This window comes from Ceraceosorus guamensis (assembly GCF_003144195.1).
Source record: "Ceraceosorus guamensis strain MCA 4658 unplaced genomic scaffold IE81scaffold_43, whole genome shotgun sequence".
Taxonomy (NCBI): domain Eukaryota; kingdom Fungi; phylum Basidiomycota; class Exobasidiomycetes; order Ceraceosorales; family Ceraceosoraceae; genus Ceraceosorus; species Ceraceosorus guamensis.
The window spans coordinates 89,779-114,969 of record NW_020290038.1 but is presented as its reverse complement, the minus strand read 5'-3'; the positions used below and the strand labels follow the sequence as shown (position 1 = coordinate 114,969).

Here is a 25,191-nt window from a genome sequence, read left to right as displayed (position 1 = left end):
GTGGGACGCGCTCTTGATTTTTCAAGAGTAATGCTGTCATCCAGTGAGTGAGCCGCAAAAGTCAGAGAGGCCCGAGTCTGTACTCAAGACATCGAGCCAGAGTCAAGCTTAGTCACGCGCGAGTGATGTCAATCAAGCGTCGCGCAAGTCGCGATCATGTCACGAGTCGTAGGAAGAGCAAAGGGCGAGTCATCCGTGTCAGCGAATCGTGGCACTCACGATGTTGCTCGTGCAGCGTCGCGTGCAAATCATAGGACAAGCTTCGTGCTTGGCTGGCGAAAGGTGTATGCTGCAAGGCTTTCATTGCCACGATTCAGAGTTTGTGATGGCAGTCGTGAAGTCTGTCATGTCACCTGATGCTATTACGATTTCGAATGCGTGGGAAGCGGGGAAGGTGGCTGCGCTGCTGGCAAAAAGGCGCAAGGGGATTGCTATCACATACTTCCGCCGATGCTGAACAAAGATCGAGCGCTCGACCTCAGCTGCAGGGACAAAGCAATCGATGAGGGCGCAATCCGACTGATTAACGTCCCACATGGAGCCAGCTGTGCAGCACGGTTAGGAGCGTTTATGCATGTGCGATGTCAGTCACGAATGTCGTGCGATGTTGATCGCGGCTATTGTATCGAAAGCGGCGTACGCCCAGCCTATAATACAAAGGTCTCTGTTGTTGTGTAATCCTTCCCACCTCTTCCTGTGACTGTTGAGAGATTGAACAGACGCTGTCTGCGCCCGAAGATCCACGCCTGCCTGCCTGCCTGCCTGCCTGCCTCATTGTCGAGCTGCCCAGACCATCTCCACTCGTCCCACCTCTGAGCAAGTCTTTGGCCTCTTTGCCGCAGGAGCCCGCATCCTATTCTTATCAGCATCGGGCATGCACTCGACCCCAAATCGCACGTCTCTTGATGCTGCTGTCCACATCGGCTGCCTTGCTACTTTTCCGCATCAGCAATGTCGTGCTTGCGCTTCAATTCGGCTAGTTGAGCTTCTCTGGCTGCCAGATCCGCCTTGGCCGTCGCTGCGCCTCTCGCCGGCATGTGATACAAGACTATGGGAGCGTGCACGCGTCATTCATCGTTCGTTAGCGTCGTCACCATCTTCTCAGCGCTTCCCGCCACCCCCAACCATCCAACCACATGTATGCTCGCAAAACTCACCTACGATATACCTCTCTTGCAAATGAAATCCATTCAAATGATCCAGCGCCTTCTTGGCATCTCCAATCTCCTCAAAGACAACATAAGCCGTCCCCTTTGTCTTTGGTCCATCTCCAGTCCTCACTTGTCGAATGGATCCATATCGGCCGAACAGCTCGTACAGATCGGCTCCCGTCACTTGGTAAGACAAGTTCTTGACAAAGAGGATGCGCGATTGTTGACGAGACTCGGCTAGGACGGACATGCTTCTGTTCGCTTGATCGTGTTCGCGATCAAATTCGAGGCTTTTTGGACCGATCGCGATTGAAGTCGAAGGAGAAAAGCCCCTGTGAAACAAAAAGGAGACGGTAGACCCAGCTGGTCAAGGTGCGCCACTGGCTGGTCGATTGATCTTGATCGAGTGACGAAGGCTAAAAGGCAATCGCGAGCGAGGTGCAGGACACGAGCGGGCCTGCTTCGTTGCGCTGGGCTGGGCGTCCCTCTCACACGTGACGCATCAAGATCTGCTGTGGTTGTTCACGGGTGGGGTGACGGTGTGTGCCAGGTCAAAGGGGCTGGAAGATCGAGTCGAGGTTTCAAGGCAAATCCAAGGATGAGCCTCGGCTGAGCAGCATCTTGACTTCGATGCGAGCCTCGAGAATCTCGCAATAACTTTACGAGCACATAAGCCACGTGACTGTCTTATTGATTCGGAATTAATCGGCCGGTACAAGGGCGCGCGCTTTTCGCAGCAGCATGTGTGCCTGCGCTGCAGCCCGAGCGCGCTGCTGCTAGCTTCGTGAAGGGAACGTGCAAAGCTGATGCCCATCTCATGCTCTTCTCCTCCACAAGGGAGTCAAGCCAAGCCAGCTTGCGTTTGATGTCGCTGCGTAGAATTCGGAGATGGACATTCAAGCAAAGATGGATCCTGCATGCAGACGGCGAGCACGATGAGAGCTTCTGGACGACTCGAAAAGATGACTAGACAGGTGTGTGACGATTCACAAACACCATGAACGACCTGTTCATGACCAGGGACGCTTTCCAAGCTGTCTTGAGTTCGGACCACATCAATACGCAATACGGCTCCTCCCTCGAGGCCGTCAAAATGGCAGCATCCGCCGCGAACATCAGCGCATACAATCTGTCCCTGCCTGGCGGCACATACACTGACGGTCCGCACGAGCTGCCTTGGAATACATACAACTACTGCTCTGCGCCAAGAGTGTCTAGGGAGCATTATGCACTACCTGAGGCATCTCCTCAAGCTAAATTGAAGCACCTCATCTATATCCAGCGACACGAGAAGCGCACGCCTGACAATCTCGTGCCTGGCAAGGAGAATGAGTTTAACCCGCCGACGGGTTGGGACTGCGTGAGTGCTGGACGGACCTTTGGCTATGAGATGCTCATGTCCAGCATCTGTCATTGACGATTAAAGCCGCATGTATGCTCGTTCAGACCGATATAGAGTACACAAATTATGCCACGGGTATGCGGGCCGCTAGCTTGGCGCCAGTAGCGCAGATAGACCCTCGCACTAGCACTCCCCCATGGCATCCGTTCCTCCAGCGTATCTGGAATGGGACGTGTGACAGCGGTACACTCACAGCGGGTGGACTGATTAACGCCTTTAAGCACGGTCAAGATTGGATTGGCGTGTACGGACCTGGAGGACCTGCGGAGCTTGTAGATGCCGTCAGCGAGGAAACGGTGCGTGTACGTACGAGTCCCGAGCCCCGCACGTTTCAAGTCAGCGGCGCATTCCTAAAAGGTGCAGGGTACACAGAAGACAAACATTTCCCGGTAGAGATCCAGCCTAGCAACATTGATAGTATTGTGCCTAGCTACTCTTGCGCGTATGCAAATGATCTTCGGGCCAAGATCGAGGAGGAGCAGTCTTGGAAAAATCACCTCGGCAACATCTCCGGCACTTTTGACGCGGTCAACGAGGTGCTCGGGACTGCAAAGGAAGCTGGCTGGAACTCCTGGATCGACCACGCGTAAGTGCACAGCGCCGCGACGATGCAACCCTATCCATTGGTGGGTGTTGACTTGCTTTGCTGCCTCCTCCATAGCTTTGACTTTTTGGCTTCTAGGCAATGCCACGGTCACCCTCTCCCCACCAACCCGAACACCGGCGCCAGCATAGATCAAAAGACTGCGAGCAATGTATATGCTGCGGGCGACTTCGAGTACAAGTAGGTATCGCGAAAAGCAGCTTCCTCGTCCACGACAAGCCAGACTTGCTTATTTGTTCTGATCTCCCGCGCGCAGCTACATCTGGAATGCATCTCCCCTCTCCGATGATTACGTTCGGTATAGCTTCGGCGCCTTTATTCTTGAGCTCTTGCGCGACTTGTCCTTCATTCGAGATGGCAAGAATGCACACAAGGCGAATCTCTACATCGGTCATGACGGCACCATGGTGCGTCTGCTCAAGAGTCTTGCCCAAAGCGGCACTATTCGCTGGCCTGCGCTCGGAAGCGAAGTCATCTTTGAGATTTGGGAACAGCAGACCAACACCGAGTCGGGTGCTGCTCCGAAGCAACACGTCAGAATTTTGGTGAGCAGATCGAGCGGAGTGGCGAAAGGGTTCGAATCGCAACAACGAGCTTCGGCGGCAGGCGGGGCGTCTCTTGCTAGCCGATCATCCAGACGCACTGATGTTCGTACCTTCCTAATGAGTTACCCGCTTGCAGGCCTACGGTCAAGTGCTCACATCCGAGGCAAAGCTGCTCACGGGCCGTGAAGGTCCGGCGTTGGCGGAATGGACGCCCATCGACGATGTCATCACCTACCTTCAGGACAGAATACCTGCAGATTTGGTGGCGCGCTGCAATGGCAGCTGATCAGGTTACTGAAGGCCTCCGCATCGAGCTGCTTCGCTCAAGCGCATCTCTCGCTGCGCGTCGCCTTCAATCAATGACAAGCTCAAAGGACTAGATTTCGTGTTCACAATTGCTGATTCGGCGCTATAGTCCCGTCCTTGAGGATATGACGTTGGCTCGTACAAGGCGCACTAAACCGATGGTTGGGGACAATCAGATCGGTAAGCGCTGCACCTTGCCGATGGATAGTTTCCCTCAACAATTTCAGCGTAAGACTGCAAACGGCGGGTCACAGGGCGCATTCGCAATTCCTCGCCAGCATTCACACTTCGGCGGCTGCACTCGCGTCTTCTGCACCTCATTCACAGTGCAATGTGCATGGCAGTGGACGCCATCGCGACTCAGCTTCGCCAACATCAGGAACCAGATGCTCGTTGAGTGCGGTGATATCTCCGCTTCGCCGACAGCGGGCGAGCATGTTGACGCCAAGATGACTCGGAATTGCAGCGGTGGCTGCGTTGGCACACCCAAATTGCGTGCCTTTTCCGCCGGTGGCGAGGCCGGTGCCGCGTGGCGGCTTGTATGAATCCAAGTGATGAGTGGTGAATGGGAAGCTTGGGATACAAAGCGCTCGATCTTCAGGCTTTAGGATACCGTCGCTCTCTACTGCTCACTCATTCGTTCATTCTCCTTTCTGGTTCAAAGAAAGCATCAAAGGACTCGCTGGTCGAGCATTTCTTGAAAGTCTTCTGGCTTCATCTTTCAGCAAGTTCCCTCCAACCTTTGACAATTGCTTGCACCATGCGTTCGTGCCGGCGCATTCCTTTACCGGTGCAGGCGGGTTGGTCTTGCACTTTACTCTTCGTGCTCTTCGTCATCAGCACACATGGCAGGCCATCTCCCCTTGTGAGTCGTCTCTCTCGCGAACCACTGTCGCAGATCGGCTCTATGGTGATGATGATGGTGTTCATTACGAGGGATCACAGGTACAGTGTAGCTACATAATGTGCACGGGCTGACGCGTATGCGCCGTGCGCGTGACACTACAAGCACTCGACTCTGAGGCGAGCTATACGAGACGGCTGCTGATCCAGCTCTGCAATTCTACTCCCAGGGTTCACCCTCCAGATTTCTCTCCTCTGCCGAGAAAATTGAAGCCGAAATGAAGGGCTCGCCGTCCAATCTGGTCTCGATTGCTAAGAAACCAGCACCCGATGTTCCACCCAATCAGCACAGCTTGCTCGAACACGAAGGCGTCCGATATCCCAGTCCGGAGCGCAAGGAATACCAAGAAGAATTTCGCCGTGTCTACACTCCGCCACTGACAGCAGACTCTGAGAGGGTGCAAGCTTACTACGAGGACCTCAAAAAGAAAATGATCAACAGTGGTGCTTGGGGTACGCCTCGTATCAAACATGCGCTCGGGTATGCCCCGTGAGTACGGCCTGCGCTCTCGAGGGAAAAAAGCAAGGCGGGCAGGTCTGAGCTCTTTTGACCCATCGACGTCGCATTGCCCCTGTTTCAGCGAGCTGCACACGGGTTTCATGCATGGGCGGGTGCATGAGGTCGCTTCTAAGCGGATTTTGGACGAGCATAGCGACATCATCAAGGGCGGTAGCTCTGGCCTTCGCAGGCGAGCACTGCCTCAGAAGCTCGTCGACGTGAGTGTTGTTGGTGCGAATAGATGCCTACGAAGGGCGCTGTTCTCGCACGCTGCACTAGCTCTGCTGACCGTTCTCTTGCTCTGCAGCCCCGCACCGCTCTCCAGCCACTCAAATCACCCTTGCTGGTCAAGCGTGAGCTTGCGCGAATCTTATCCCTGGCCAAGAAGCCCGCGAAGGGGATCCCCGAAAGCGAGCACAGCTTGCTCGGTCATGCCGGTCGACCTCCCTTGACGTTGAAGGAGCTGGAGACGGCGCACGTTCGCAATCATCCTTCTTGGGGATATCACCCTCCCGCGACCAAGGAAGATGTGGACTTTTCTTACGGGCGCATGAAGAACTTCATGAAGCAACAGGGTGGATGGGGTACGCCCAGCTTTCACAAGAATTTGGACGAGTTCATGTAAGTTTCGTTGCCTGTTTTCTCACTATGACGATGACTGACATGGTACCCGTTACGAACTTTCCAGCTTGGGCACTGGGAAGTGGCAGGACGCTGGTCACCAAGCTCGCGAGAGAATCATCAGAGAGCATTTGAGCAGCATACACGCCGCCGGACAGATGCATCCTCTGTCGCACATGTATCCCGAAACAAATCCTCCAGTCAAGGGTGTCTCAGCTGCCTTGCGAAAGTCGAACGAGCCTTTGCGCCGCCGATCGGATCGCAACGTCCACGTAAGTGATCAGGCGCTCAAATTGTCCGAGTCACGCAGAATCACCGCGGTAGACACGATAGAGATGTAGGGTACTGCCGGTGACGCATCTCTTTCAAACTTGCGACGTAGAAGCGTCGAATCAAATTGCCGACCTCGGCTAGACGCATCTGACTGCTATCAGTTCCATCTTGGTGACAGACACGTACAAGTGCTCAAGCCAAACATTCTGGCAGATTCAGAATGTCGGAGAAGCGTAGCGTGGGCATTGCGGTAAGTGAATAGCTCAGCAGCTTCTCTTGACAGGCTGCCTGAACAAGCGTTGATATCGTGCGAGCTACGTTGCACTCACGTACTCGTGACTACAGCGGTATCATCCACGGAAAATATTGCTCAAACGAGCGCCTCTCGGCTCGCGCCCGAGCAGAATCCTGGGTGTTCTACCTGGGCGAAAGGCGAACGTGACATGTCTAATGCGCAGAGGCAGTCCTTTCAGCTGCTTCGCGCCTTCGACGCCAAGGCGGCCGTCCTCACCAGTCCACACTACTCAAGCCCAGACAGGCTCGCCCCCACCACACGTGCACGGTCAAAACAGCAGGTTCGACTGGTCCTCGCCTCCTCCGGAAGTTAGGAAAGAGATGGAGACGATGACTGGTATCGAGGCCAGGCGATGGTACGTAAACGAAGAATCTAGAAGGGCTCGCGCTTGGTTGACCAGCAAGGAACGCAAAAAGGGCCTTTGGGGTGGGCGCAAGCGTGTCGAGTTCAACGTTTCTCAGTCCGAGTCGGTCGTCAATTGGTTGGGACCTCAAAAGCACCCCGATCGTGAGATTTGGCAGAAACCTAGTACGAGCGAGGAAATCGGCGAGTCTTCACATTCCTAAAGCGCAAGAAGCAGGGCATCCGACTTCGACAGTACGCCATGCTCACCACTGCCTTGATGCGCATGACGGTCTCCGCATTACGCTCTCAGCCGCACATTTCACCATTCTTCTGTACTCTCGATGCAACCACGCAAGCGGGGTTCTAGGAGGTAGTAGAGGAAAGAGCGACGGTACGATAGCATATGAACGCAGACTAGCAACACAAGAGAGTCACAATATATTTCTGACATCAACTTGTTGTGGACACTGCTGTGCTTCCTCAAGCGTGGCGCTGGCGCCGAATATGTGATGAGGGCACGAGCGAGAGGCAAATTGCCGGCAAAGCGATGGGCTCTCATCTCAGCCTCACCTCAATAGGATGTGTAGTCAAAGCTGGTCACACTTTCTGAAGAGCCGCCACCGGTTCGTTAGTATGAGCATTCAATCGCGGGGACCCGTGCATATGATGAATGCAGAGTGTGGTCGAATCATCATTGGAAGCTTTGCAGCAGTGGTGGGAGTCGCAAGGTCAGTTTGCATCGATCCAAAGCTAGAGCTGCAGGCTACTCACTTCTTCTTCTACTCGACTCCACGGAGATCGCGAGCTACATTTTCGAGCTGATAGCGAGGCATCGAGAGGTGCCATAGGATGTAGCCATGGCGGTAGCCGTGCCACAGATGCAGCTTTTCGGGGATGGCGTGCTTGATAAGGGCATCGATGCGCTTTGCAGCCTGCTCCACCTCAGCGACCGTCTCATTGAGCATATCACGAATGCAAAACTTCTTGTCGGCTCGAGTCGTCCCTTGTTCCCCTGAAAGATGCCTGATGCGAGTCTTGATGTTCATGTAGTTGCCCGCATCTCCTTCGAGAATTTCCTTGCGTAAAGACATGACATCGTTAAAATAACCTGTGTAGCATTGGAGGTCCGTCACGCAGGACAACCAACGGTCCATCCCAATCTTGGTCTCCTTGTTCGGCTTGAAGATAGCCAGCACGTAAGCATCGCCGATCCCGCTTTTGCCGCGCACCCAGTCCGCGAATGTGGGACTAGCTTGGGGTCCATCGTTGTCCGATGCGACGCGCATGCCATGAACTCTGGCTTCGAGCAGCCATCCTAGAAGATAAGTCTCCAACGAAGCACGAATGAGACTGGCTGTCAGGCCATCGTCGGCTTCAAAGTATGCAGCCATCTCATTCACACCTTCGGCGTAGAGGCGCAGCAAAGTTTTCGCGGGCGTGGCTGCATCATTTTCACCGTAGTCGTGCGAGAGATAACGCTCAGTGTGATGCACGATGTCGTGATGGTTAGGCTTGTCGTCCAATGCGGTTGCCAGGACCGTCATTTGCGACATGAGGAACTTGATCTCGACCGAGCCGTGCGGGTAAAACATGCAGCCGCAGGCGACTCCAAAATCAACGAGCCTCTTGACGGTCTTTGCGTCGAGGTCGCATGATTTCAATTCCCGATCAGCCCACTCTTCAATCTTGCTAAAGACCAAGGCATTGTCGGTCTTTTGCTGCTCGCTTGGCACTGGCCACTGATAGCCTAATCGCTGGAACAGGCCCAAAACGACTTCGTCGCAAGCGTCAGCGGCTGCTCGCCTCTCTATCTCACTCAGACTCCGGACGTCCCAAAAGCGGAGAGGGTCCATGTTCGTTTGGTCTCGAGTGTTTGAGGCAGCTCGCGCGTCCGGAACGCCTCTGCTGCAAAGAAGAAGAAGAGGGAGAGATGCGAAATAGGGAAACAATATCGAGGGACTGAGTATAGGCACTCTCGCGAGGCAGATTCAGCGCTGTGTCTCTCATGCTTCATCTCTTATGCCAAAATGTGGTGCCCGTTGCATACGTAGAGCAGATGCGCCCGTTCTCTGACGACCACACGGGAAGTAGCATACCCCATCCTTGATGCCAGACGGCTCAATGAAGCCGCAAAGGTCTTCAGCTCAAAAGATTCATCTAGCCGACACGAGATGAAGAATCACCCCCAGCCGCGATGCCAGTCGGCCCAATGAAACCGGTAAGGTCTTCAAGGAGCCAATCTAGTCGAGGCTGCTAATTCTATGTCGGAAATTCTTGGAACGACCTGCAGGACCCCGTAGATTGCCTGAACAGGCCGGATCGCAGCAGGGCACTCACCGCGAGGAGTGCTAAGCGTCTACTCGGATATTGGGGCAACATCACTTTCCACAGACTTAGAGGAGATGAAATGCTTAGTGCTCGCTAGACTCGCTCTTACTATTGCTTAGTAAAGAGCCGGTATATTACAGTCGCTACTCACTTCGGTAATCTCATGTTGTGCTCTTCACCGGTAACCGTGCCGATGCGATATGTGCTGAACATGATGCCTTGACTGTGCTGGGAGATGACATGAACGATCCAGGGTAGAAGCATGAGAGCCGACAACTTGTAAAAGCCCTGGCAATTGCGCCATCGTCGGTCTGATCCTATCATCTCTGCTCATCGACTGCTGTCAGTGACGACCATTGATCCCGCAACGAACATCTGCGCGATGTTGTCGCGGAGACAGGAGCGCCGATCATGAACGATCCCTGCCATCATATGGCGCAGATGCGGCGATCCGAGTGGATGCAATCACGAATTGAAAGAGATCGATCAACAATGATGGCGAGTCGTGAAGAGTGCAACCAAGAATGGGAACATCGACCGCATCCGCCTCGGATCCACGAATTGCGAGTCGTGAGTCGTGGATCGAGTCGTAAGACAGTCGTGTTAAGGTGACCTGGCTGATTTCGTTGCCACGTAGCAGATCCTGTGGGCAAGAAGTGCTGCGCAAGCAGATGGGGCGCGTACCTACTCGAGCTAGGACCCAACGTCGCTATCGTCCGCGTCAGAAGTTTTGACTGTTTCAAGGTGGAGGTATCGCTCTTGACCTTGATAGAGCACTTGACACAGTCGTAAAAAAGTCGTGGTTCGAGCTTCCTGATGCTCAAGATCCAGTCTCCTCTACCGCGTCCTCGTGTGACTCGCACAATTGCTGAGCCAAGGCACGTATCCGTGCACTCATTCCACTGATCCTGATGTCACGAATTAGCCGTGAGTGGCGCGACTCATCCGAGCTGTTAGTTTCACGATGATGAATCACTGCCGCACCTCCGTGGTGTACTTTGCAGGTGATGAGGTAAATTGATGCATTCAACAGCGTTTGAGACAGCCATGCGGAGCCCCTCAAGCAGCAACGCCAGCTCGCGTCTTTATACTCTGACTAGCTGTGGGGCGGCAGCGAGAGCGACACTCGTGACTCACTTGCAGCGTCGAGCATTCGGACTCCCGGAGCCTGGCATAGAAGCACCTGCATGTCCTTCAGCACTCGTGACTGTCAGCTGTCGCGCACGCGCACAACCTCATGCATGCACCGAAACCGCAACTCGCAATGCGTGAATACTACCTCCATCCACATCATCCCTGAACGTGATCTGCGCGACAGCACCTAGCTCCTTTCTACCCGGCCAGCGTCGGGCAAGCTATGAACGCACATCACGCACGATCGATCGATCGATCCTGACCGCCATCATTTGAATCAAATGGCAAGGCTCGATGGCGTTCTTATGGAGCACCGCCACATCGTGAGACTTTTCGCTCTCACCACTATATACCATGCATATAGATCCTGGTGTCTTACGGGATGCGGGGCGCAGGATCGGGAGTCAAAGTGCTGGCGCAATGATGGCTGCGAGCGGTCTCAATTAATCAAACATCACTTCAGCATCTTCAATTTGTTTCAGCATCACGAATTTCGCTGGCCATTGCATGATTGCGCTTGGTCCGTTGACCGCAGCGCTGCCTATAGTTGCGTATATAGCGGTCGCGCACCCCTACCTCAGGGTCTCATATTGATACTCGCTGTGCGGAGGGGTTCGCAGCAATCTCCAGTGAGACTGTCAGCACAGAGTGCAAGAGGCAAATTGTCGCGCAGGTGCCTGACAGCGACGACGGTGGTAGTATTTCAGGTTTGACATGTGTGGTGTACGCATTTATTCATCAATTACAAATCGTGTCCAACTCTCGCGGCGGTCTTATCGCAGGTCACGCCGCTGTAGCACCTATGGCGGCTCTCACATTTTGCCTTTCGACAAGCTGGCCCACCACAATCGCGAGCCTTTGTCGCTGGCGAAAGCAGGACGCCGAAGAGGCAATGGCACGACCTTCCTTAAAAGGTGCTTGACCCAAACAACAATCAACGCGCAAACGTGACATTGCAGCCATCAGCATTACTGAGCAAAGCCGCCCAGCGCCATGATCCAAGGCGTGTACACGAGCGCCCACATCATCCATACTTCAGGAGGAATACGATGGTGAGCCAGTACCAAGTCGATGTTCTTTTCACCCACGCTCTCGGGCTTGCAGTCGCGACCGTGGTGTGCGTCAACCTCTACCGAATCCTTGTGGATGCTTGGAAGCTGCGCCACATCCCTGGACCACTGCATTGTCGCTTCAAGCCCTTCGCTTTCGCATACCATCAAATTGCGGGTGATCGTGCCCATTGGATTCTACAATTGCACCGCAAGTATGAAAGCAATTCAGTGATCATCGCCCCAAACTTGGTGTCCACCACTGGCGTGGACAGCATCCGCAAGATATACGGCCGTGGAGCGCGCTCTCCGCCCTTCGACAAAGCTCCGGCTTTGGCAAAGATGCTGCGCATACCCCATCCAGAAATCGATAGCCTGGTGTCGTACGAGAAGCATGCGCCAAACGCTGCTCGGCGACGCATTTACAATTCCTTGTTCACCAAGTCCTACTTTTTCACGGACGCCGGAACGACTCGTCTGGAAGGCATTCTTGCAAGGAATCGAGAAGCACTACAGAAAGCTGTCAAGGAGCTTAATGATGCTGAACTCGCGCCGCAGGGAAGGAGTAGAACGATCGACTTCATCCACTATGCTCGAGGTATAGGAGCGAGCGCAGTCGCCGCCCATCTGTTCGGAGACGGCTACGTGATTCAAAACTTTTCGCTAAATGAGCTTGCAGTCACGGCACCTAGACTCGTAGAAGGTGCGATCAGCGACTCCAATCTTGCGAATGCCATGCCTGCGGTGCACAGCCTTGCAAAAATGGCGAAAAACATTACGAACAACTTTCCTCTGCCCGCCTGGCTCGGTTCGCGACCAAAGTACGGACAATTCTTGAAGCTCAAAACATCCAATCTGTGGTCCGGCAATCAGAGACATGGCGAACGACTCCAATTAATTGCCGAAGTCAGCACGGAGCGCTGCATCGTTTCCGAGCTTCATAAAGCAGGCTGCGATGAGGAGGTCATTCTGAACGAGATTGGAATACAATTCATTGCTGGCACCGACACCATGGCGAGCACAGCTTCCTCCATCGTACATCTGCTGCTGGAACGTGTAAGTCGCTTTGGTACTGCTGCGCACGAATGCACTTGACTCACGGCGGCTTTCACACTGGCTGCTCCTCTGAGGCAGCCCGCCGTTCTCACTACTCTCAAACAGGAGCTCGAGTCCACCTTTCCCGACGGCGTGCTTAATTTGAAGAGCCTGGAAACTTGTGCCTTTTTGAACCTCTGCATCAAGGAGAGTACGCGCTTCATACCAGCAGGGCCTGGTCCATTTCCAAGGGTCGTGCCAGAAGCTGGCATGCAATTGAGCGATGGTCGCTGGCTGCCACCAGGTACGCTCGTCTTCGTCGCAGCAGGCGTATCCAACATGGACCCAAAAATTTACGACAAGCCAGAAATTTACAATCCCCTGCGTTGGAAGAATGCGACACGAGAGATGGAAGCCAGCTTGCTCACTTTTTCGAGCGGTCCGAGACAGTGCCTTGGTGTGCACATGGCTTGGCACGAACTTCGATACCTGATCGCTGCTCTCTTTCTTGACTACGACGTGCGTAGCACCCACGACGATATGCACACCATCGTCGAGACTTTGTCCATGCGCCCAGCTTCAGGCGTCTACAGGCTGGAGCTGATCCCGAGAGCTAGAGTATAGCGCGTTCGACCCCCCCGCGCGCCACGCCAGACCGTCGCGACCTCGCTTCGCTTCGCTTGACAGTTGGCGCCAGAGACGTACAAGGGACCAGCTGCGCCCCTCAACTCTCTGTCTTACCATTGCTCTCGCTGCTGGCTTTTTGTGGAATGAGTCTGCCCTTCGAATCGCTCCAGACACTGTCCAACAGATATGTGTTCGTTCAGCCGCTCCGTACCGAATCATATGCTCCATTGCAATATCGTGGTCGACCTGTTACCGAGCTGCAATCAAGACAAGGATGGCAGAGCCAAATTTGGCAGAGAGAACTGATCAACTGAATCGTCGTGCACCCAGTGGCTACAGGTCCATTTTCTTCCCGGCAAGCACTGCAGCAGAGCAGGGCAACCTGAAGCTTGCTGATCGTAACGTCATTCGATTCGACTAGTAAGAGTACATTTTTGGGCCTGCAAGTATACATCTTGCAGCTAGCATTGCGAAAGAAGGCGTGACGCGGAAATTGGAGATTTTTTGATGACTGACCAACGACGAGCGAGAAAGCGTGACTTTTTGTGTATGGCAGCCCGTATATTTAGAGGCTGAGGTTTGCGCATGAGAATGCTGGTCTGACGGGCCCAGCGTAGTCGACGATGATGGCCTCGACGGCGGCGTAAAGACCAGGTCCGAGAAGGAACAGGCCGAGGAGCATGACGATGATGTGGAACACGGTACCGGCGGTGCGTGTCCAAGTGGTGAAGAAACCTTCGCGTCGATACAGGCTGTACCAGCAGAGGGCCCAAAAGATGAAGCCGAATTGAGAGTCGAAGGCGGCTCCCAGAAGACCCAGCATGTCTCCCATGGATGGAATGACGGAGCCAAAGATGAAGGCGATGCCCCAAACCACTGTGGTGACCGCTGCCCACACGCCCCATCCGATCTTGGAGTGGCTGTGAGCATGCTTGGAGTTGCGCATGATGCGTTGGTAGATGTACTTGCAGGCGACATTGCTGTAGATGACCGAGATGACTTGGGTTGGAACAATGACGAATGCAAAGGATGCCTTGACGTAGACTCTCTCGAGACTGCCGAATGCCGGAGCGGTAGCATACTGTCCGAGCCAGTGGTAGCCAAGAACAGTGGGGACGATGAAGAGGACGAAGCTGAGACCGGCCAGTGCGGTGAGAGCCTTGGGGAAATCTTGAGGCCTCTTCATTTCAGAGATGAAGGTGGGGAAGAGGATTTGAGGAACCCAGAGGAAGACGATGTTGAGAGCGGCTTGCAGGCACTCGACCCAAGTGGTGCCAGGGGGTGGGAAGGCGGTGGTGCGGACAACGTCTCCAGCAGCTGGCCAGGTACCTCCGTAGCCGTACAGAGGGTTCGCCTCGATTCCAGCAAAGACCAGGAAAAGGATGATGGCAATTCCCATGCAGATGGCGCTGACAACCGACATGCCGGTGAGGTGGTTGAGTGTGCGTGGCAAGCTCATCAGGATACCAGTGATGGCACCGATAGCGGTGAAGACGACGGTGCACGTGCCATGGTCGGACAGGGTGTTGAGAATCTTGCCAAAAGTGAGAATGTGGAAGCCAATGAGGAGAATGTTGTTGAGGAGGAGCATGATACCCGTGACTTCGTAAGCGATCTTTGACTTGTTGAAGAGCAGGTAACCAATGTCGCACACGTCTCGCACGCCTGGATGCCTCATGATGAAGCGCCACATGGTCAAAGAGGTGATGTAGAAGAAGATGCCGGCAAGGATGGTGGTGATGAGACCTGGCACCCATCCCATCACCTTGAACGACCACGCTTGGGCCATGATGGCCAGACAGACCTGGTCACCGAACAAGAGCAATGTCGTCTTCTTCCAGCCCATGGTACGATGCTTGATATCGTGGCTCTCTTCTGCTGCTACTAGCGAAGCGAAAGCTTGGTCGACCTCGGTGACGGACACTTCGGCTTCGACTTCGCCCTCCTTGATGTCGAGAATGGCGGACTTGCGGTCATCTTCGACATCGCCGTAGGCGCCCTTGTGAGGAACGGAAGCGAGGTATTCCGACATGGCGTTTGAACTAGCCGCCGATGGATGGACAAGCAAGAGGGGTGGGAGATGGAGGTGACGGCTAGCTGGGACTAGGGCGTTGGAGTGGGGGTCTGTGAGGCCTTTTCGTCTGCTCGACCATTGCCGATGACTTGCTTGCCTCTCTTTATACACACGAGCAACGGCCTTCGCGCTACGTTTACGTTTTCACAACAAGCCACAACCTTGCCAAACAGGGTCCATTGGCGAATAGCCTTTCCTGATGCATGAGCATCCCGAATACGATGTCGCCATCAGGTGTGGCTTATCTTCGGCGAAGGAAGGATCAAGCTGCTGCGTGCGGCCACTCCAGGCGGCTAGGCTTCGTTGAATGCTGGCGAATAAGCCACCAAATGCAGGATCGACGCTGTTAGTGCAAAGACGGGCAAACGTCGTGGCCTGAGGGAGCAATCAAGTCAATTAAGCAAGTCAAGTGCCCGCATGGACACCAGAGAGCCCTATATATAGCTCCTTGCAAAGATTTGTGCGAGCGGCGGTGGCCATGCTGCTGCTGGCCTTAGCTAGGTGAGCCGTGGGTCTGAGACCGCGGTCTACGCGGATGTTTTCCAGCACGCAGTAGTGATGCTGCAGCCGCGTCGCCGCCGCCGCAGGTACATGCGGAGATATGCTGCTGATGCATGCGAAACCGGTTGCGAGACTTAATTGCCAGCAGCGAGGGATGAGCGAGGCCCAGCAGCATGCATGCATGCATGCATGCATGACCAAGCAAGCAAGCAAGCAAGAGTCACCAGTCGTGAGTCACGAGTCGGCCACGAGTGCGTACGTGCAAGTTTGTGAGTTGATCGTGAGTCGTCCAAGCACGCCATCCTTGCATACTTCCCGATCACAGCCACTTTACTTCTCCGACACCTTTCGTATCGCGATTCAAGGCGCGCCTCCATCCTCCCGGGCTGGATGAAGCTGCGTGGAGCCCAATGACAACGTCGCGAAGTCACTGGCCGCTTTTAGCAAGACATTGGGCCCAATCACCTCCCTTGGTCCTGATCGCCGACTTGGCGACAGGCTCCCACGTTCAAGTGGCTCGCGGCGCCGAAGTGGCTAGCATAGGAGCATTCACATTGCCAAAGGATGCACATTCGCATTGATGCCATGGTCGTGTGACCCTGGCTCTGCTGGAGCCGACCGCTCGTGCCCAACGCCTATCGTAGATGCAGCGCCCGCGCCTGTCTGCTGTGGCGAATCACCTGCGAGGTATTTATCCTGCGCCACCCACCTACCTTTTCCGCTCGCTTCGCAAGCGTAACGGTCTGGCCTCGCCACTCCGCAAGCATCAGAAAGCTTGCCACTTCGCGGGCTCATTCTCTGATTCAAGAGGCAACAACATCGACGTCCTCGAATGTCCTTCATTGCCGCCCGCAAATTCAGATCAAATGTCGTCTTTGAGTCGAATTCCGCTCCCGACGGCGCTGCCAGAGTCCACGCGATACTCAAGGTGGCAAGAGTCCGGCGAACTCCGTTTGCCCTGATTGGATTGAACGCCGTGTCAAGGAAAAGACGTGCACGATGTTGACATTTCGCAATCTCGCCTCTGTCCTAGGGTAGCTTGAACCTGCTTTTGCGCCCGCCGGATGAGCTGGGGTTGCCAACTCGCTGCATACCTCGCCGTGAGACGTGAAAGCAGGCAACAGTGGGCGAAAAGAGCAGACGCAATCAGCTCCGATGCCGCCTTTCGTGCTGCCTATAGTCTCCAGCTATGCAATTGCGTGGCCGGTACAATGGCAAAAGCGCTCGCAGTAAATAGTTCTGGCCACGAAATAAGGTGTCGATCGATGCCTTAAAAGGGTCGAACATGGTGCTGCTGGCTGCCGGGCGCATCGAAGCAGATCGACCCCAAGCTCGCGATCGTCTGCGCTCCGCAAGCTAAGTGTCTGCCCTTCCTTCATCTTGTTGCCTTGCAGCCAAGATGCTCCGAGAGCAGTCAATGGGCAAGAGACTCTCCTTCCAAAGCGACCAAGTGGAAGACGTGACAGCCACTTAGTGGCGGCGCTGCGCCTACGGCGCACTCGAGACGCCAATGGTCTGATAGTCTACGTGAACGCAGCAGGTATAGAGACTCGTCGTCGTTTGTGGTCGAGCAACAAATCGCGAGACAGGTCAGGCACGTCGAACGCTGGGCGCTACCGTAGCTTTAGGGTGACCACGAAGTCCTTTGCAGCCCAAGGAAAGCCCTCGTTTGGGAGCTATCGCGCACGCTTGTCTTGCGCTATAAAGGGGTGACCAGCCCCTCGTGGAGCCGCCCATCGTCACCCACACTTTCAACCCGCCTTATAACAACTCAAGAGACTGAGTCTCGACACAAACTTTTCACTGCAATCAACACTGAACGCTGGTCGTCATCTTACCACATTTTTCACACGCGGTTGACCTTTATCATCGTTCTACGTCAGCGATCGTTTGGCATACAATCCAATCAAGGCGATCACGAGACTTTTTTTTCCTCTTCTTTCAAACATGAAAAGATCGAACTTCGTCATGCTTCTTGCCTTCGTACTGGCTGCTGTAGCCTCTCAGTCTAGCGCACTGCCAGCTTCCATCACGTCGGAGGCGGCCCAGGGGGCCATTCTGAATGCTCGTCTAGCTGTTCCGCTCGAGGGGAAAGCTCTATCAAGCATTGCTGAACACAAAGCACTGCCAGACATTGCTGCAAATACAGTGAGTGGTCATCGAATGCAGCTTGGTGTTTCATATGTTAACCCCTCCTCTTCCGCGTTCTAGGCCAAAAAGCCAGGCCTCATGAAGAAGACGTGGGGATCCATGCGCAAGCACCCTTATAGAACAGCAGCGTGAGTCAGGCACGCAGTGTGCATCGCGCCGAGCAGGCGCTCAAACGCTTTCTTCTTCCTATGTTGCCATTCCCCATCCAATCACAGCGGTCTCACTGGACTGGGTACAGGCGGCGCCACGATTGCCGGCGTTGCGCAATATCAGCACATGCACGACCAAGAGCTCAAGAAGCTCAAGCGCCCATATCAGGATGAGATTGATGCGTACATGAAGGAAGTCGCCCAAAATCCAGTGCGAAGGTCAATCGAAGACATTGGTTCGTCCGAGTCGCAGGCGGTCAAGATAGCCGCTCGAGGTCTGCCTCAGCCTGCCTCCACTGCTTTCACCGATGGCGTGCACAGCGTCTTTCGCCGCTACGGTGTAAAAACAGCGGGTCGCCTCTCCTTCCCGCCGGAGGCGCCTTTTGAGCGCAGAAAGGCCGAAGATCTCCTACCTCGCCAGGTTGAACTTACCTCGATAGGGAAGAAGGCGGAGAAAGTCATCCATCTTGGAAGCCCAGGCGGGGTCAAGCCTACCAAAGTAAGGAGGGTTCGCAGCTTCACAAAGACGTACGTTCGCAAACATCCGGTCACTACTTCAGTGTGAGTGCAGCTTTCGACAACCCGGTCCTCTGGCGCCAGGAATGATAGGCATAATCATTTCGGTCGGTCGGGAGATGACACTGACACCTTCTTGTTGAACATTGTCAGCGGCGCCGTTACCGGTCTAGGCATCACGGGCGCCGGCGTTTACGGCGCAGTGAAGCTGGCGAACCATCACGATGGTCACAAGGCTCAGTCTAACGGACGGGCCGATGACGGCTCATGGGCAAATCACGGTGTGGGAGGAGGTGTCAAGCCTGGAACGCCAGGAACGATCACGTATGCCGATGGTTCCACGGCTCCATTAGAAGCCTACAAGAATCCTATGGGTATTGGGCCGCAGGTGTACGCCCCGAGTGGGCCAGCTCCCGCGCCCAAAGATGCCAAAGCTCCCGTTGGGAAGTTTCCACCAATCATGGGTATCGGACCAGAGGTTTACGTCCCAGACGCGCCTGCTCCTACTCCTGCTCCCTCTCCGGCCCCGAACAACGACCCCAAACATCATCGACGCAGTCTGCCTCGAGACGAAGCATTTGCCAGCCTCTTGGCGCGAGATTTTGAGAGTGAGCATGGCTCCTACATACACGAGCGATCGGCATCGTCAGCTGAGCTCGAGCGTAGAGCTGGTGCTGGTCCGCTGAAGGCGCTGGGAAAGATCTTCACCAAGAAGAAGGCGGGACCTGCGACCAAATTCCTCGCGTGAGTGCAACCACTTGCAACATCATTAGATAGCCGACTGGCTCATGCCGCTTGACTGACGATTGGCCCTCTGGGACGTTCGGATCGCAGGACCGGCCTGATCGCTGGTGGAGCGATTGGAGGAAGCTACATGCTGGCTCATGGGCTGACCCATCATGTGGCCAAGAACGATGCAAAGATGGATTTCATCACTAAGCCTCAGGCATACAAATGGGGCGATCAAAAGATAACGGAAGACCCTCAAGCCTATGTATTCCCAACCGGTCCTACCAGCCCGCAAAACATTGAGATCCCAATCACGCTCACTCCCGTTGCTACCGCTGACAAAGGTGGCAAGTAGAAAGTGTATCGCCTACCATTGCACATCTCTTCCTCGAGCCGGGCGAGGAAAGATTAGGCTGGCGATAGGCTTTGTTGAATCTTTTCGCAAGAGGCGCAAGAAATGTTCATGCCGGCTTTGAACCTTTGCTGCTTTACAGCCTGCTCATCTTGCCGACTTCTTTCATCAAGAGGTTCTGGCACCTGAGACCTAGCATGACGTTTCCCTTGACCTTCAATTTGCCCTTGAGGAACGCAGCTTGAGGATTCATTTGACCTGTGGCGAGACGCACCATATCCTGACGAAGGGCGCAGATGCAAGAGAGCCAAGGGTAAGGTCAGTCTCGAGGCCGGATGGCAATATCCCGACTTGCAACAAGACGCCCGTACGTGCCCAGGCGTTGCCGTCCTTTTACGATCTGCCCTGCTACGACTTACCTTGTCTCCAACTCGAATGGTCACGTCCGGCTTTGGCTTCTTTGGCACCTCGAGATTGAAAGTTCCCGTCTTTCTCCTGATTTCCAATCGATCATCAAGCGATCAGATTGTGCAAAGATTCGATGCGAGCGTTCTTGTCAGACTCGGCGGTACCTGCGTGCCTGCGTGCCTGCACGATGCCGAAGCGCTGGGCCCCATGCAACAGCAATTGAAGCCAATAAGCAGCTCTGCGCTTCCCACTCACATGTCCACGAAAAACTCTTGCTCTTTGCCATTTGCATTCTTGACCTGTCAAGACAAAAAGTGTCGACGTGCCCGTGAGCATGAGCACCTATAGCCGTTGGCGCTGTGCACACGAATTGCAAGCGCCATATGATATCTGCAAGGCCGCCTGACTGGGACGGTCTCGACTCACCACAAACAGGAATACGCCATTCTACAAGACCAATGGAAGACCGAGTGATGAGGTGTCCGCATGCATGCAGTGTGAGCCTCGATCGTCGACAACGTATGCGCGCAGTGACCTCTGTACCGTACAGCTGCATGGCGGGCGCCCCATGCAGCACCTGCGAACGTCTGAAAAGGAGACTCGTGACTCACGATGGATTTGATGGCCTCCTTTCTACTCATCATGTCCAGCCCGGCCATGATGCCCTCCTCGTCCTGCGCATGCAAAAAGGCGAATTCGATGATGGCAAACAGTTTGCTGATCTCCCAACCTTCCACCAGCAGTCGGGTAGGGTCGTTGGATTTGTCGCTGCTGCTACTTCCCTCGGCATTGGGATCGCTAAAGTCGATTTCGGCTGCTTGGGAGAGCAACATGGTGAGCAGATTGCCGCTCGACGCTTCTTCTTCTTGCTGGTTGGAGGGAGCCATGGCGAGTGCGATTGCAATTGCGATTTTGTTCCCCTCGATGGCGCTGTTTCTGTGTGTCGTGTTGTACGCGTGTGGCAGTCACGAGTGCAGGTGCAGGTAGAGCTGTGGTGCGTCGTATTTCGGCGATCAGGCCAACTTTTCCACGTCACGAGGAAGCTGCGAGTCAGGATGATCGTTTTGCGTATACTTGAGTCAAGCGCAGCAGGGGCGGTGCGAACAATCTCTCCAACGAGTAATTTGGCGCGTCAAAGGATGGTGTTGTGAGAGGGAAGGGCCTTCGAAGGTCGGATGCTACCGCGGGGAAGGCGGAGGGAGATCCTGATGAAGCTGATCGCCGCTCATGCATCATTCGCAGCATTCACGCTTCAAATGGTTCACCTGCTTCTCCTCATCTACATCAAGCTGCTGAGCTGCACTCTGCACGCATACAATCAAGCAAGTTATTGAGATGCTCTGCTGAGCTGCAATTCCACACCCGGTAGTCCGAGTAAAGAAGTGAAAGCAAAGCAGCAGCCTCTATGCCGCTCGCATGGGCCATCCATGCATGCAGGCAGCCTAAGGAAAGCAGCGCCGCAACTGCAACGGCAACGGCAACGGCAATTAAGCGCGCCGCGGGTAATTGCCCAGTCGACTTGGCTCTGCTGCATGATGATTGAATGTGGGGTAAGCCCTTCAAAAGTGCGTCTCGTCTGATGGTGGTGGGACGCGCTTGAGCTGTGCTATGCTTGAGCATGAGCAGCAGCAGCAGCGGCAGCGCGGCAATCAAGGGGCTCGCAAACCTCGCTTGCACACTTGCACGCACGCACGTGTTTCTCGATCACGCAAGCACACCCTCGCCGCGCGACTCTATTCTCATCCTGCTGCTATTCACGATTGCCCCAATTGAATCTGGGGGATTTGCTGCGCTCGTTATCGGTAGGGATTCTAATAGGTGCGAATATGGATGGCAGAACTCGCGCTCTGCATTCAGCAAGCGAAGCTGCTGTATAGCTGCCCAGCGCCCCTGCACCAGCCCCACCGCTCAAACCTCCTCGCGAGGGGTCCGTCGATCCAAAAGGCGCGACGCGCGCGTGAAAGTGCGCTTGCTCGCCCGCTCGCCGCATGCCTGCCTGCCTGCCTGCCTGCCTGTGCTTCCACTCGACACGCTACATCATCAAATGGATGATGACCACAGCCCTGCCTGATTGTCCATTTGCATTTGCATTGCGCGAACCCGCCACCTGTTGCGCGACGCTTGATTGATCTAAAAGCTTCACTCGACTCGGACCCAAACCAAACGTCCCTCCCACCCCCCCCCCCGCCCCAAAATCGCAATTCAATTGCTCCAAACACCCCTCCCCCTCCCCCTTTCCCGCTCACGTTTCTCCAACATCTCGAGGGCCCACAAGGTCTGTCTTGCTCGGCAGCGCATGTCGCCGCCGGGCCACGAACAGTCAAGCAAGCGAAGAGGCTCATCAGCCCCGCCCGCCATCTGTAGCGATCTAGGGTCGAGAGATGTTGCGAGTCGTGCGCACTCGTCCGAAGCCGCTCCTGCAAGTGGCAGTAAATCATGCGCATTGTGGTGGAAAATTCCGTTCCGACGCATTGGGTGACATTCGCAGCTTTCTATAGATGTTTAACAGCTGCGGCATCGCGCTGAAATGATTGATCTATCCAGCTTCTACTTCACCCTTGTGAGCACGCTCTGATTTAGCGATTCGAGCGCATCTCTGGCCTCGCTGGGCGGAAAGATGGATAGAGCTTGCGAAGCCAACGCGCAATGATGACGAGCTAGCTCCGCAGTTCGTTCCAGACCTGACGAGCGATTCACAATGGCCAGTGCCTAAGAGGCGGATAAATAGATCATGCGCTGAGCTCCAGAGCAAGTAGTGGTCCATCTCCACATTCCCCGCGAAGAAGCCGCAACAGTACTCACACGTTCGACATCACCTTCTCCCTCAAACTTCCTTCTGACCATCTCTCCCATCCCCTCGTTGGGCATCTCTTCCCACGCATACAGAACCGGTGCCGTCGCCAGACCAAGTCGTAGATCTGCACCACCAGAGGGTTTGCCGAAAGCGGACGAAGTGGATTTGAAGTCTAGCAGATCGTCGACGAGCTGACGGGGCAAGTGCGGAGCGCAACATTGTCAGATTGCGCAGAAGGCGGAAGCAGTGGCATCTCTGTGTACGTGCTCTACTGCGCACTCACCTGAAACGCAATGCCGACGTTCCTTCCATAGGTGTAGGCAGCATCCCTGACCGCTCTGGCGCTACTCTCGGCCTCTTCTCCCAACCCTCTCACGGCATCCGCTCCAGAGCCTCCCAGGATAGTGGCGGCTCTAGCCGACTTGCCGATGAGCGCGGCGGTCTTCAGATACGTCTTTTGCAAGTAGTGCTCGAACACCTGAGGGCCTGGACCACCATGCGAGGCTGAAGCAGCAGCAGGCTGACTCGACGCTTTGCCTTCCCAAAATGTGCTGAAAACGCTCTTTGACGGACGAGCTGCGCCATTGGCGTGGTCGTCCAGCGCTTGTGCTCGCAGCTGCATGACCTCACCTTCCACCAGATTCGCGATGACGGTAGCCAGAAGCTCCACCACCTCGTTGTCCCTCAACCGAGCTAGGGCTACTGATGCCCTACCGAGCAGAAAGTCGCCGCCGAGAATGCTCAGTTTGTTGCCAAACGCCGCCGGTGCCGAAGGCTCCCCTCTTCGCAATGAAGAAGCATCGATCACGTCGTCGTGGAGAAGAGAAGCGACGTGGATCATTTCTGTGATCTCTGCTAGCCTCCTCTGGGTGGGCAAGATCGACGTGTTGCTCTCGACTGCCAACCGGTGCAGCTCAGATTTGGAGTCTGGAGCTTGAGGAGCATCGAAAGAGGGAGCTGGATGCGATTGTGCGGCTGTCGCGGCACTGCAGTCCTCACCTCCGCCTTCCACGCTTTCCATGTGCGGATTGAAATCGTTGAGCACTTCTCTCGGACTAAGAGGCTCATCGATACCCATGCTGTGCTCGATCTCCACGCCCTCACCTCCAGCCGATAGCGACCGCGAGCTACTCCGTTCGCTGTACGCTTTGAGGACCAACTCTCCCCACTTCGGACTCAATCCATTCGTTGCTCTCGCCATGAGAAGCACGATGAGTGGACGAATGTGCTTTCCCTCTGCTTGAAAGTAGTACTTTGCTATCGTATCGAGCGCTGGATGGCCTGAGCCGAGCAGTGTGGAAACGTTCGCTCTCAGTGAGGAAAGCTCTCGCCTGACGAGATCCAAAGGATCCTGGAATGTCGGTCGCGGTCCGCCGCTGCTCGATGAGGTACTGCCCTGGGATGGAGCATGCGTTGAGGTCTTCGTCGGCGGAGGAGAAAAGGCGGTGGAGCCTGTTGCGTGTGTCTGCGGTGATTGGGAGGGAGAAGTGGGTGAAGGACTGCTGGAGACGAGATTCTTAGCCGTGTCCACGACCGATGCCCATCCGCTTTGATCCCTTCGCCGGGCTGATACGAGAAGAGGCCTGGCCCGATCGCGACAGGTGCCCCAAGAGCCACAGCGGCTCCTAATCGACATGCGATCTCCTGCAGCGGTCGTCAGCATCGCTCTGCTGGTAGATGGCGCGCTGCCGCCCTTGCAAACATTCAACTGGCCATGACGAACAGCGCTCGTGGCGTGCGCCGCCGAGTTAGCTAGCCTGCTAGGCACAGACATGCCAGAGTGTGCGCAGCAAAGCGCGAGTAGAGGCAGATACGCGTTGTGCCGAACCGCAGAGGATGGAGAACGGCGCCAGCTACCGAAGAAGAAGGAAACTCTGCTGGCTTCTGTGAGGGATGCGCAACAACCTCTTGCTGGTAGTCGTTGGCTCTCGGAAGCCAAGCACAAGTAGAGCGTCTCGTTCTTGTAGTTCAGCAGTTGCTGTGCTGCTTGCGTCCGTCTTGCCGCTGAGCGAGAGGAAGCGAGGGAGGATGATGAGTGAGAATAAGTCTGCCCTGAATGACGAATGCACAGGGTCTTCTCTGACTTGACGCCTCGCAAAACGTCTTGAGAAGATCCGCACGTATGTTTATCAGCTTGCATATGTTGGTCACGTGAGATGTCAAGCGCTTACGCTCGCGGCTCGACATTTCCGCCCGGTGAGTACCGGTAATCACAAAAAAGCAGCACACGGGTCAACGAGAAATCGTAAACAACATTTGAATTCTGCACGGGCCAAGAACGACCGCGGTGAGAGGGAGAGGGAAGGACACACCCATCAGACTCACCCTCACGATTCGTGATTCATGCATGATTCACGGTGAGGCTCACGAAGTCGCGGAACCCTACACGCATAGCTCGGT

The 25,191-nt window shown here is 55.0% G+C and overlaps 9 protein-coding genes across 9 annotated transcripts; 4 read left to right on the top strand and 5 right to left on the bottom strand.

The window, feature by feature from the left end:
* Positions 1-932: 932 nt before the first annotated feature.
* Positions 933-1,401, bottom strand: IE81DRAFT_348359 (putative pre-mRNA branch site protein p14; the record flags this gene model as incomplete). Its single annotated transcript, XM_025516248.1, has 2 exons — positions 933-1,048; positions 1,158-1,401. The coding sequence occupies 2 exons, from the start codon at positions 1,399-1,401 to the stop codon at positions 933-935; spliced, it is 360 nt and encodes a 119-aa protein (XP_025368582.1).
* An 843-nt stretch (positions 1,402-2,244) lies between these two features.
* Positions 2,245-3,988, top strand: IE81DRAFT_291883 (phosphoglycerate mutase-like protein; the record flags this gene model as incomplete). The annotated part of the gene is made up of 5 exons (XM_025511927.1): positions 2,245-2,511; positions 2,598-3,139; positions 3,215-3,337; positions 3,414-3,702; positions 3,839-3,988. The coding sequence occupies 5 exons, from the start codon at positions 2,245-2,247 to the stop codon at positions 3,986-3,988; spliced, it is 1,371 nt and encodes a 456-aa protein (XP_025368581.1).
* Positions 3,989-4,451: 463 nt separating this feature from the next.
* IE81DRAFT_175999 (hypothetical protein) lies at positions 4,452-6,462 on the top strand. The gene is made up of 5 exons (XM_025510670.1): positions 4,452-4,873; positions 5,082-5,401; positions 5,493-5,628; positions 5,718-6,031; positions 6,099-6,462. Exons 1-5 carry the CDS (start codon positions 4,574-4,576, stop codon positions 6,370-6,372), a joined length of 1,344 nt encoding a protein of 447 aa, XP_025368580.1. The 5' UTR covers positions 4,452-4,573; the 3' UTR covers positions 6,373-6,462.
* Positions 6,463-7,723: 1,261 nt separating this feature from the next.
* On the bottom strand, positions 7,724-9,596 carry IE81DRAFT_348356 (hypothetical protein; the record flags this gene model as incomplete). The annotated part of the gene is made up of 2 exons (XM_025516247.1): positions 7,724-8,849; positions 9,424-9,596. The coding sequence occupies 2 exons, from the start codon at positions 9,594-9,596 to the stop codon at positions 7,724-7,726; spliced, it is 1,299 nt and encodes a 432-aa protein (XP_025368579.1).
* A 2,984-nt stretch (positions 9,597-12,580) lies between these two features.
* On the top strand, positions 12,581-12,952 carry IE81DRAFT_283620 (cytochrome P450; the record flags this gene model as incomplete). Its single annotated transcript, XM_025511572.1, has 1 exon — positions 12,581-12,952. A coding segment is annotated over one exon (372 nt), but the record flags the coding sequence as incomplete, so codon positions are not given.
* Positions 12,953-13,682: 730 nt separating this feature from the next.
* Positions 13,683-15,388, bottom strand: IE81DRAFT_337778 (hypothetical protein; the record flags this gene model as incomplete). The annotated part of the gene is made up of 2 exons (XM_025515514.1): positions 14,922-15,388; positions 13,683-14,882 (listed from the first exon to the last, which is right to left on the bottom strand). The coding sequence occupies exons 1-2, from the start codon at positions 15,147-15,149 to the stop codon at positions 13,683-13,685; spliced, it is 1,428 nt and encodes a 475-aa protein (XP_025368577.1). The 5' UTR covers positions 15,150-15,388.
* A 2,481-nt stretch (positions 15,389-17,869) lies between these two features.
* On the top strand, positions 17,870-19,986 carry IE81DRAFT_175969 (hypothetical protein). The gene is made up of 4 exons (XM_025510669.1): positions 17,870-17,971; positions 18,059-18,553; positions 18,662-19,252; positions 19,343-19,986. Exons 1-4 carry the CDS (start codon positions 17,922-17,924, stop codon positions 19,590-19,592), a joined length of 1,386 nt encoding a protein of 461 aa, XP_025368576.1. The 5' UTR covers positions 17,870-17,921; the 3' UTR covers positions 19,593-19,986.
* On the bottom strand, positions 19,426-21,363 carry IE81DRAFT_324555 (sterol-binding-like protein). The gene is made up of 5 exons (XM_025514265.1): positions 20,609-21,363; positions 20,424-20,444; positions 20,253-20,296; positions 20,009-20,084; positions 19,426-19,869 (listed from the first exon to the last, which is right to left on the bottom strand). The coding sequence occupies exons 1-5, from the start codon at positions 20,882-20,884 to the stop codon at positions 19,726-19,728; spliced, it is 561 nt and encodes a 186-aa protein (XP_025368575.1). The 5' UTR covers positions 20,885-21,363; the 3' UTR covers positions 19,426-19,725.
* An 871-nt stretch (positions 21,364-22,234) lies between these two features.
* On the bottom strand, positions 22,235-24,863 carry IE81DRAFT_367477 (terpenoid synthase). Its single transcript, XM_025517085.1, has 3 exons — positions 23,075-24,863; positions 22,800-22,982; positions 22,235-22,706 (listed from the first exon to the last, which is right to left on the bottom strand). The coding sequence occupies exons 1-3, from the start codon at positions 24,563-24,565 to the stop codon at positions 22,545-22,547; spliced, it is 1,836 nt and encodes a 611-aa protein (XP_025368574.1). The 5' UTR covers positions 24,566-24,863; the 3' UTR covers positions 22,235-22,544.
* Between the last annotated feature and the right edge of the window lie 328 nt (positions 24,864-25,191).

Bases quoted from the DNA above. Each gene is read 5' to 3' on its own strand.
- IE81DRAFT_175999 (XM_025510670.1), top strand. From the start codon at position 4,574: ATGGGAAGCTTGGGATACAAAGCGCTCGATCTTCAGGCTTTAGGATAC. The intron at 4,874-5,081 runs GTGAGTCGTCTC...TTCTACTCCCAG, and splicing joins ATGGCAGGCCATCTCCCCTT to GGTTCACCCTCCAGATTTCT. The intron at 5,629-5,717 runs GTGAGTGTTGTT...CTTGCTCTGCAG, and splicing joins TGCCTCAGAAGCTCGTCGAC to CCCCGCACCGCTCTCCAGCC.
- IE81DRAFT_175969 (XM_025510669.1), top strand. From the start codon at position 17,922: ATGAAGAAGACGTGGGGATCCATGCGCAAGCACCCTTATAGAACAGCA. The intron at 17,972-18,058 runs GTGAGTCAGGCA...ATCCAATCACAG, and splicing joins CACCCTTATAGAACAGCAGC to CGGTCTCACTGGACTGGGTA. The intron at 18,554-18,661 runs GTGAGTGCAGCT...GAACATTGTCAG, and splicing joins CATCCGGTCACTACTTCAGT to CGGCGCCGTTACCGGTCTAG.
- IE81DRAFT_324555 (XM_025514265.1), bottom strand. From the start codon at position 20,884: ATGGCTCCCTCCAACCAGCAAGAAGAAGAAGCGTCGAGCGGCAATCTG. The intron at 20,297-20,423 runs GTGAGTCGAGAC...TTGTCTTGACAG, and splicing joins ATGGCGTATTCCTGTTTGTG to GTCAAGAATGCAAATGGCAA. The intron at 19,870-20,008 runs GTAAGTCGTAGC...GCCCTTCGTCAG, and splicing joins CCATTCGAGTTGGAGACAAG to GATATGGTGCGTCTCGCCAC.
- IE81DRAFT_367477 (XM_025517085.1), bottom strand. From the start codon at position 24,565: ATGTCTGTGCCTAGCAGGCTAGCTAACTCGGCGGCGCACGCCACGAGC. The intron at 22,983-23,074 runs GTGAGTGCGCAG...TTGCCCCGTCAG, and splicing joins ACGTCGGCATTGCGTTTCAG to CTCGTCGACGATCTGCTAGA. The intron at 22,707-22,799 runs GTGAGTACTGTT...TCCGCCTCTTAG, and splicing joins GAGAAGGTGATGTCGAACGT to GCACTGGCCATTGTGAATCG.